Source organism: Limulus polyphemus, unplaced genomic scaffold (genome assembly GCF_000517525.1).
Source record: "Limulus polyphemus unplaced genomic scaffold, Limulus_polyphemus-2.1.2 Scaffold506, whole genome shotgun sequence".
Classification (NCBI taxonomy): Eukaryota; Metazoa; Arthropoda; class Merostomata; order Xiphosura; family Limulidae; genus Limulus; species Limulus polyphemus.
The window spans coordinates 426595-438069 of record NW_013666116.1 but is presented as its reverse complement, the minus strand read 5'-3'; the positions used below and the strand labels follow the sequence as shown (position 1 = coordinate 438069).

General features: G+C 37.0%; 1 protein-coding gene across 1 annotated transcript in view; it reads left to right on the top strand.

Moving 5' to 3' along the window:
• Positions 1-11475, top strand: part of LOC106458731 (INO80 complex subunit D-like) — a 63508-nt gene that overhangs the window by 15345 nt on the left and 36688 nt on the right. The window contains exons 4-6 of the mRNA XM_022385011.1: positions 1218-1403; positions 6619-6858; positions 10954-11047. Of these exons, the coding sequence (XP_022240719.1) occupies positions 1218-1403; positions 6619-6858; positions 10954-11047 (520 nt within the window). The remainder of the gene's footprint in view (positions 1-1217; positions 1404-6618; positions 6859-10953; positions 11048-11475) is intronic.

Below are 11475 nucleotides of genomic sequence, written 5' to 3'. Positions count from 1 at the left end.
GGCCAAGACAAGTAACTTTGTACAGACCAAAGGTCACCTTTATGTTATTTGATATGGTAACATGAGTGCACGTGAGCTGCATTGTTGTAACTACTGTATTGTTAGCCAGGCATGGGTGAAAGGTCAGTATAATGAAAATAATCAATATATACATATATAAATTTCGTCTAAACATTTATGTTTTCGTGTTAAAATTTGTGTTCATTCAAGAATGCAAGAGGCATAATTTATGTTTATTTCCTAATTTTGTATTGTGGTTGCGAGATTGTTCAAATCTACTGAACCCGTACAGAGATTACTTACTGAAAATAACAGATAAAATATAAAGCTTTTACTTAAGAAATATTTGATAACTATCCAGACATTACAAAGATTTTGCATGGGAAATTTCAAAATTTTCTGATGCATAAAAGTATTTTTAATCTTATAATTAACATTACTTTGCATGATAGATAGGTCACATGTGAAAAGAAAAAATATCTGAGAAAAACATTGCTTTACAATCCTTAAGACGTAATAAAAAAATTAGATATTTTGCGTATGAAAGCATTGTAATGTTTACTGATAATCTGTCAAATTTTGTTAGCATTCGCTTACTAATTTCAAAGTTATAGTACGAAAACTATAATAAGCACAAAATGGCTACGAGGTCAGTCCCAGTTACCAAGCCCGGGCTGAAAAAGTCACAAATGAGAGGTGAAAATTATGAGTTACATTATAAGTGGGTTTTTTTTGTTTTTTTTTAATAAAACGTGGAATTAAAATATGAAACACTATAATTTGACCACTTCTGAGACAGTAACTCGTCTCCACATACAGAATAGCTGTCTTCCTTGTGCATCTGCCTATGAGATTTGCATGCCACTAGTCTTGAGGCAACTCCAACCTAAGTTAATATGTTTTAACAGGAACTGTGCTGCTTCATGATGATTTCATCATGTGACAAAAGCTCTTCACCAGTAGGAGGGCGACACAACCTCCATGCCCAGTAACTCCATCCTATGCACTTGCACTCTTCATTCTTCTCCTTGGTATTGTATTGAACAGGCATGTTTAAAATTTCTTGTCTGAGTTAAATTTGATGAGATTTACATTTGTTAATGAAACTTTAATTTTCATTGGCTTTTATTTCGAAAGGTTTAATTTTTATAATGAATTCTCAAAGGATGGTGAATTATACTTAATCCTGTGTGAGTGATGATATTGCACACTCACAGGCCATATTTTTACTATGGCTTCTGGTGGCTCGTTAACTGTCAAGGATGTTGCAGCCATTGTTCAGTATGTTGTTGATTACCACATGCTTACTGAGCCTCCTACTCCCCTCCCATTGATCAAAGTTCTTTCTCCTCTGTCAGGAATGATCTATTGGACTATGAATTTAATCTGGTTTGCTTTTGTTGGTACCTTACCATTCAAGAAATTTCCTAAACCTTCCAATCTCTAAATTTCATTTACATGTATGTTCCTTTTTTTGTATTTGTCCTCTGTCCTTTATAGTTTCTCATTTTTCACTTAATAATCTCAATTCTTGGTATCACCATCTCTTTCTTCCATGCTTGTTGTGAAGGATTATGCTGTTTCTTTTCTCTAATAGCTCCTCTCTCCTTTGTATTTATTTGGCCTGCTTGTAGATTGAGGCCCTTGCCTTCTGTTTTGTTTTCTGCTTCCCCATTTTCATAGTTTTGCCTTTTTTCTAACTATCCTCTTGTATTCCCTCTGCTATCTCCACTTTTTGTATGAGGCACTTCTTTGTACTCCAGATGGGTTTTCTGTAGAAGTTCATTCCCTTCTCTTTGACAATTTAGCCTATTCTACTTCTTCTGCTCTATCCTTCCTTACTTTATTCCCATGATGGTGGGCTTTGTTGGATCAGGTTATGTTCCTCTTTTCTCTACTCCTTCCTCCTCCTTGTGTACATGGTCTTCATGTCTTCAGTGGTGTTCCTTTCTTTCTCTGGTGTCCTGGACTGACTTTATATGACTTCAGTCTTCGTTATCTTCTCAGTTTTACTTCTTTCTCAACTTTTATTCCTGTTCATCATCTGGATCAGTGTACCCCTAAACTTTCCATTCCATGTTCCAGGCTTTCCTTCTTTTTCTCATCCTACCTCTACCAGAAATCTTGTTCATTACTTTTCTTGTCAGTGATTATTATGTCATGTCCAACCATGTGGGTACCCATTTCTTCCTCTTTTTCCTGCTGTTGGTCTCATTTTTGACCAACAATCTCTTGCATTTTTCCACCATGGTCTCTCTCCTTGCCTCTCTTCTCTTCTTTTCTCAATTCTTTTTTCCACTTTCCAACCCCATCTATTGTCTTTTTCACCTGGTCTATGGTTGGCCATGGTCAATATATTGGACATCTTCCTACACATCACTCTTGACCTGTCCTCCAAATGTTTTCTATATTCCAATCATTAATTGTATGCCTTCCCTTTCCTCGCTCATCCCTGTGACCTCATTTCAGCCTCTTTTGTATTCATTGGTATTTTGGGGGAGGGGCCTTCACTAGACAGCCCATTCTTGGATGGTTTTCTCTTCTCCCACCTCACTTCTTTTACAGGATACAACTTGGTTGGGATAACATTTCAAGACATCTAAATCCTTTCTCACACCCACTTAATATTTGATACTTCTGGGTGTTTTCATCTCTTGTCTCATCCGTGTTCAGCCTTCTTCTCTTTGCCTGCAATTTAAGTTGTATCTGGTTACCAGGATTTGCACTTTTCGTTCTCTTCCTGCATAAGAGGTTCTTTCACTTTTGGTGACTCTGGCTTCCCTGGAACCCCACATTCTTTTGGGGCATGCATACATATGCCTCCTCCAGTAGACCATGTGGGCCTAAGGGTTTCTTTCTTGGGTATCATTGTTTTCACTTGTGAGCCTCCCTTCTCCTCAAGGAGTTTCATGGTAACTGGACCATGCCATACTACTTCAAATATTCCTTTACCAACTCCCATAACAGATCTATCTCTTCACTAATGCTTTCCTTTCTGATTGAGGGACATATCTGGACAAGGGCATGACTTCTGTCACTTTGACACAAGACGAGTGCTCATTCCATTACATTGTGCTTGAACTTTTTACTGTTCATTGGGCATGATCCATGGTTATGATCCACTCCATCAGTTTCATGGTAATTTCTTACACCAAACATCCAAAAGTCATCCATTTCAGGATCCTTTGCATCTAGGCATTGGACATACTATTTTGGGCCCATTCACAAAAGATTTATCTTGTTGCCTTTTACTTGCTGATAGCTAAGAACTTGGTGGCAGAAAGCCTCTCTTGGCCAGTCCCATTTTATCAGTGTAGTTTTCTTTACACCCCCAGGTTTTTGCTGGGTTTGTTCTTTGTTAGGCACACACCCCATAAATGCCTTTGCCACCCCTTTCAACTCTGGGTTTCCTCTTGCTGGTCCGATGTTCCTCATTTTTTGGCTCTGGCTGTTGATGCTGTCAGCCAGCTCATCTCTTTCTATATGCCTGTTTCCCTCTATGCCGCTTCCCTTGGGTTCTCATCTTGATATAAGACAGTCCTGTTGTTGGCATCTCTTTGGTCAGCTCAGCTTTGGTTTTTTGTGTTTCTTTGCTTTGCCTCCTGACCCCTCCCTTCCTTTACCCAATATCCCCTCTCTCTTGCTTCACCCTCACATGACCTTTTATCTTTGAAGGATATCTTTTCTCCATCTTCATGTGTGAGAATTATCCTATCTATTGCACATCAGGCCAGGCCCTTTGATTATGTGGAATTTTTCTTTTCACATTCCTGTTGCCCATCCACTGTATTTGTCTATCAATGAAAGTGGCAGATCTTTCATTATTGGGATATCCACCACCCCTTTACTCCTGACTCTCATACTGTGAGCTACCTTTCTGTCTTTTTTACCTGGCTGTTTGCCCATGATTTATTGGCCTCCTCTTTTACTGGTTATCAGATGGCCTTATCCATGGTCTTTCTCCTTTCCCAGTACCAAAGTGTGATTTTTATCCTGTTCTCTCTATTCTGTTCCACTTCTTCATTCTTTTCTGACCTCCTCACCTGACACCCATGCCTCACTGACACCTTAGTTGGGTTTTGCATGCCCTCTTGTGCACTCTGTTTGATCCATTGGCTTCTTGCTTTTTGTACTATCTTTCTCTCATGACTTATTTCTTTCTCCTTCTTGCCCATGATTACCATCAATCGGATGTCTATGCTATGGATGCTTCTTGCACTCCCTTCTACCTCATTTATATGCTCCTCTTCTTGGACCGCTTGGGAGGTTAACGATATTTTTTTCTCCTACGCTTATCTCATGTATTTGAATCGTCCCTGGGACCTCTATTTTACTCTTACTTGATGGGTCATCAACTCCTCCAGTTGATATGTTAATCTTTTCATATCATTTCTCACAGGCTATTTCACATTTCTTTGCATCTGATTTTTTACCTTTCTCATTCTCTTGTATCTCATCTTTGCTTGTCCTAGGACGAAATCATCCAGACAGATGTGTGGATGGATGACACTCTACGCATTTGTCTCTCCTTAACTGTACCTTTTCCATGGACTATCATGGAAAACTAGCACCAGGGGTGTGTTCTGTTCACTTCATTGGCTTGTGCTTGCTAGCTTTTAAAAATAGGGTTTTGCAGTGACCCATTGCACTGTCTCCAGTAAAATATCTTTCTGACTATAGGTCTGATTGGGATCCAAGCACTTCTTTGAGTCTTCCCAATGCAAATTCTCCCCCCCCCCCTTTTTTCTTCAAGTGAAACTCAGGAAATCCTTACCACTTACAAGTTCCTAGCCACTGGGGTGGTGGACCATGGAGATTCCTCACCAGTTGGGATAGCACAATATGATGAGAAGTGAGGCAATGGTGACACTGTCAGTGTAATGCAGGTCACTCTTTATACAACATAACATATTTTTGTGCCCTCCTCCTGCAGCTAGAGCCTGTTCATTAGAGTCAATGAGCACACAGCATACAGGCAACATGATACGTAATTTATGTGCTCTCCTCCTGCAGCCACAGTCTTTTCAGTAGAGTTAAGATGAGCACACAAGATATGGTCTGAACATACCCCAACCACACTACTCATATTAGATATTTGACTGCTTGTGTGAAGAGGTGACTTATCGTCTTGGAAATGTATTTCCAATAAGTGCATGTGCATTGTAAAAGTTAATATGCATAGAGGTTGTGTCACCCTTTTTTTGGTGGAGGCTTTTTCACACGATGATGCTATCATGAATCAGCACAGTTCATGTTAAAATGTGAAATTAGGTGGGAGTTGTCTCAAGACTAGTGGTATGCAAATCTCAATAATAGACATGCAAGGAAGATAGCTATTTTATGTGAGGAAGTATCTATTGGAAATACATTTTCAGGTAAAGGAAATGTAAACTTTTGAAAGTTAGACCTCTCTTCATCAGCATAAGTACCAACATAAAGGAATGTTAGAATACAAAATTATTCTATTTATTTATGTGTTATTAAAATGTAGAGCATGTAATTCATAATAGTTTTACCATAATTAGGTCTCAAAGAATTATGTGGTTCCAATTATCCAAATGACCCTATTAATGTATGATTCTGTAAGTTTTTGACATGATGGCAATAACTATACAGGATAATACAGTGCATAATATATATACTGTTTCATATATAGTCATGTTAATTCAGTTAGTCATAGTAAATATCTTATGGCTAATGAACTTAACAAATTTTAGATGCATCATAAACTTTGTTTAAAGTGTGAAGTAGAAGAGACTTATACTTTATAATAATCATTTTAAAATATTCTAATATTGTTTAAACAATTGTTTTATTTTAAAACTACTTAAATCCTTCACTTGTATATCTGCCACATATGTAGTAAGGAAGTATAACAGCAGAATTGAGATTTATTTTTGGATTAAAAAAAATGAATCTTTCTCACACAATACAAATGCATAGTAAAGAAGAGTATTTGGAAAATTATTTATTGTAAAATATTCAAGACTTTCAGGTCTTTTTAAAGAAAGTTTTAGATAGTATGTTGGCATATTTCATATGGACTGCTCTTGCCTTCTGTGTAGTTTAAAGATGATGTTTCAAACTCTGTACTGAATTATTTTTCAGGTCTCCAAAACTGGGCAGAAGCCAGAAGCAGTCCATGTTAACTAATAAAACAAGATATTCAAGTGTTGGACATCTTGATTTCATTAAAGCTAGAGTGCAGTTGTAAACCTAAGAACTAATATTACACAGAAACTGTATATTTTGAGACAATGCCTCACCTCTTCTCACAGAAAAGCTTGATCCCTCGCTACTCTACTTATGAGAGTTGCATACCACTAACCTTGAGAACTCTCATCTAAAAAATTACTTTTACTGTGAACCGTGCCAGGACATGATGACATCCTCGTTTAACAATAGTCCTCCATCGATACATAGCAGTGCCCCTAAGCACCTGAAATAGCTTCATTCTTTTCCTCAGCATTCTTTAGAGTGGATGTTTTTTTAAAACTATTAATCAGTGACGTGCGAGTTGTGATAGTTTACAAAACTTTTATTTCATCTAAGTTTCACTGGTTTCCTTTATTACAAATAAAAAAAAGAAAAACTTTTCCTGCTTACCCATTATGAAAGTTCGAGTGAGGGTAACTTCCACTTCATCCCATGATAGTGATGATGTTTCTAATATTGGACCCGTGTCTGTTGTGGTTACTGAGGGCTTGTTGTCTGTGGAGGCCTTGATAGCCATTGTTCAATGTATTGTGGATACCTTCATGCACACTGGACCTCCTCCTCCTGTACATTTGGCCAATATTTGTACTCCCCAGTTTGAATATGGTCAGGATGATTTGACTGGCCCTCTCCCCTACAAGGGTTTGCTCTCAGCACAGCTTTTTCTGTGGAGGAAAATCATCACCTTTCTAATCTCATATTTGACTTGATTTTGCAGGTATGCTGTTTTCATTCTTTTTCCCCCTTTGTATTTTGCTGCATGAAATCAATACTCAAGACTACTTTGTTTTTCCTCTCTCAACACACATTTTGGATCATTGCATACTTGTTTCTCAAACAACAGTACACCTGTATTACCATATCTCATTCTCCTAATCTACTTGACTTTTTTCCTTGCCTACAGCTGTTCTTCATTTTTATTCCTTGATTCCCAATCTTTGCAATCTCTTTTACTGCTTGTGAGAGGTGGACCACTTAATTTCTACTTCCTTTTCTAGTGGCCAATTTTTGCACCTTTATTTCTTTGTAACCATCTTTCTGCTTTACCTCTCATCATTTCACTTTATGTCTGAGATACTTCAACAATCTGGGGGAGGGTTTTCTGGTAAGGTTTGTTCTTTTTTTTTTCACTACTTTGGCTTGTACTATTACTTCTTCTCTATCCCTCATTACTTGGTTCTTTTGTTGTTGGAGCTTGTTAGGATGGGATGCTCACCTAACTAATGTATGCCTACCTTCCACTTTTCTCTATGTTCTTTGTCAAGCTCCATTTCATTGTCCAGATGTCTTCAGGGATGTTCCTGACTCACTAGAGACTCAGATTGAGACAATCTGGCATCAATCCTCATTGTTTACTGTTGTTTCTCTTTTTTCTCAATCTTGCCATTCTGTTACTGTTTCTAGGCCTTCTGAATCCACGTCTTCCCTTCCCATCACAGCTTCCTGGCCTTCTTATACTTCTCATTTTCCCTTTTCCCAATATCATGGTCGTTGTTTGTCTTGTCAGTGACTATTCTGTCAGATCTGGTCCTGTAGGTTCTGTCTCTCTCTCTCTTTGCCAGCCTTTGGTTTCCATTTTTGTCTGATAGGTTCCTGCTCACAGCCTATTTCTTCATTTCTCTTCACCTTCTCCCCTTTTCTATTTCCTTTCATCTACTTGTGATCCCCAAGAAGACTGGAAACTGACATACAGTTATTGACTTGTCATGTTTCAACCAGTTTCTTATCATCTCTTGGTTCCATATGGAGAGTTTCTTTTCTCTTTGGTGATTTTTCACTCAGACTGTGGATGACCAAGGTGAATGTCTTGGAAACTTTTTTACATATTCTGATTGCCCTGTCTTTCAGATGTTTTATTTGCTTCATCCATTTGGATTAGATCTTTCAGTAGTGTGTTCTTCCTTTTGGCATTATGCCTTTTCCTTATCTGTTTAATTGAGTTATGGTAACATTTGCCCACCTTGTTCACGGATTGAGCCTGAGGTTCCATTACTGCATGGATGACTGGCTTCTCCTCTCCTCAAGAATATTCCTTTTCTTATACTTGCATTTTTCTGCAAGAGGCTTCTTGGCTGGGATAGCTTGTCAAGCCTTCGATGTCTTTTCTCATGACCACCCTGTAGTTGATATATCTGGGCATGTTCTTCATCTCCCATCTCAGTCAAATTTAGCTTTCACCACTTTACTTATTAACAATGGAATGTCTTGTCACCAAAGTTTTTGCTTTTATTTTACACCCTGCACATAAGGTTATTTTTCTATTGGGAACTTTGGCTTCCCTTGCACAACTCATGCATTTAGGTCACACACTCATGGTTCTTCCAATGGAAATTGTGGGACCAGTGAAACCTTTCTTGTGATCGTGATCCATTTTCCTCAATTGTGCACCTTCCTTCTCCTCTTCTTGAGGATATTTCTTGGCAGTTCAACCATGGTGAGCATCCCCTTGCTTCTACTCAACCATATTTTCATCTCTTCATAGATTCTTCTCTGTTGGGCTGGGAGGGGCCTCTCTGAACAACCACATGAACATCCTTGAACTTCTTGCCATCTGTTGGGCTACTTCCCACTGTGTTCATGTCATGGCTAGTCATATGCCAGGGTTTCTGAATTTGGTGGAAGATTTCCTCTCTCAGCTGGACAGTGCTCTAACTAAAGAATAACCTATCCACTCGCATTTTTTCGTTGGGTTTGCTCTCTATTGGGCATGCCTCTCATCAATGCCTTTGTTACTATCAATACCAAAAATTCATCCGTCTCTGTGACACTAGGGGCTCTTTGACTCCCCCCCCCTGTTTTCTTGGAGGCAAAATGACATGCAGTCTTCCACAGGTATGCTCCTTCAATTGCATATCACAATCCATGGGCTTGCCCTTTAGGTGCTTTCTGAAGCAAGCTCATCTAGGTTTAGTGTTTGCACTGTTCCCTTCATTATTTCAATGTGGGATTCTAGCTGTTCTGTGTGAGGAGGTGAGGTACCATATCAGCAGTTGACATTTTCCTTACTGAAAATATATTGCTGATAGATATTCAACTCATCACACCTTCCCACCTATCCTCTCCACTTCCAGTGCACTTTCTTCTTGCATCATCTGAGAATGAAGTTATTTTGAATGCAATTGCTTGCAGATAGTTGCTGCGCAAGGAGGTTGTGTTGCCATCCCATTAGTGGAGGGCTATTGTCACATGACAATGTCATCACGCACTAATGCAGTTCACATTAAACATAATTTTTAGGTGGAAAGTTGCTCAAGGCTAGTGGCTTGCAAGTCTTATAGACAGATGGGTGAGGGATCAAGCTAGTTAATATGCAGAGGTGACTATCTATCGGAAATACATTTTGAGGTATGGAAAATGTTCACTTTGCAAATGATAATTTTACTGTAAGTAGATGCTAACAATTTGACAATAATTTATATTAACAAAACATCTTAGATAAATATTATTCACAAATTATGTATAGTCCTATAAATATAAAGGATATTGAAAAATTTAATCACAACTATATTCCATTAGCCACTTACTAATGATTAGTGAAACTTGCAAGTAGTGATGATATACATAATATGACTTGCCATGGGAATGAAAACTTTTCATTTACTTATCCACAACTTAAAAATTATTGCTGGGAGGCAAATAAATAAATTAATGTAATATTCATTCTGGTAGATGCAGAAAACATATATAATTAAGTGAAACGTGAAAAAGATATTTAAAAACTCTCTGTTTAAGTAATCTTTCAATTTGATGTCAAATGGCACTAGTATAAGAGTGCAAGTGATGTTGCTTATACAGAAATACCATATACTATCATCTGAGTAATACTCAAGACTGTAAGCACACTCGTGAGTCAACTGCAATTGAGTAAGTCAAAAGAGAAGTTCAAGACTATATTTTAACTTGTGTGTGCAAAACTGAACTTAAAAGTACCTGGATTACTAATTACTTTGATGAACTTTTATTTTGCGTCTCCCTTACCTTCCCACACTAATATTTATATATATTTATTTTGTGTTTCTTATCTGGTAGTTATCAAGAAAATCCTTAAACACAAGAATATCAAACTATTAAGGCATGGTTTTCATGGTGGTTCCAATTATTCTGTGCTGCTCAATATTAAACATTAATATGTTTTTATGTTTCCTTTTAGCAGTATATGGTTAAATCTCACCATGACAAGGTTATCACCATTCTGTTTAGCAAACAAATCCCCACTTAGGCTTTCCAGCTATATATTTTGGAGGCCCAGTTTGACCTGAAAGGCTAGAAGCTTGTGAAACTGTTAAAGTTGACATCTTTGTATATAATATTCACCTCAACATATATTAATGATAGAGATAATAAATTGATTCACCATATGATTATTGCAGTGTTCCTCAAACCATGGAACGTACAAGCAAAAAAAAAAAAAAAAAAAAAAAATTAGGAAACAGGTGCTGTCAGCCAGAATAGCTTTACCATAGCAAAGGCAGGGAAATATTTTCATTACTTGGATAATTCAAATAACCTAAAATAGTAATAATCAGAAACACCAATTCTGATTAATTGACTGTTCCATTTGATTACTGTTCATATCTCTGATTACTGGATTTATTTAGTTGTGATATTAATTTGTGGTTTATTTTGCTTGCTGTTTGTACTTGTTGTATAATTTGAATATGTTTGTTAAAAAATTCTCATTTTGATTTCATGTTGGTGTTTATACTCTCTTCATTGTTAACTTTGCTCTTAAACCAGCATTTGAAGATTCTGAAAGTGAAGAAAGTGAAGGAGAGGAAGCTTGGAAGTGTCGGTTGCATTGGTTCTGTTCTTGGAATAGAAACAAACATAGGTATATTGTTCAGTAATTAACTTTAGCATTGTGAATAAATAAGATTCATATAAATATTCATATATCAGTATTCAAAATACATATGGTTTGCTTTTTTTTGGTTAAATCACTTTGATGTTTTTTTAAATTATTAACTTCTCATCAAAAAACAAATAATATTTCTCAGATTACATTGATTTTTTAATTTTTTTGCAAATTTCATTACAATTATTCAGTGAAGTTTGATTACTCATACCCTGAAGATGCTAATTGAATTTTGGAATAATTGACCAACCAGTAAATTTATGTTACAAACCAAGCTTAGTTTAGTTTAGAAATAAACCAATGAAAGGCAGAGAAATGGAGGAAAAATGTAAGAAAAAAAGAAATATAAAATTATGTTGTTGTAGAAGTCTGCTGATGTTAGGCCAATTTTATTCCAAGGTAAA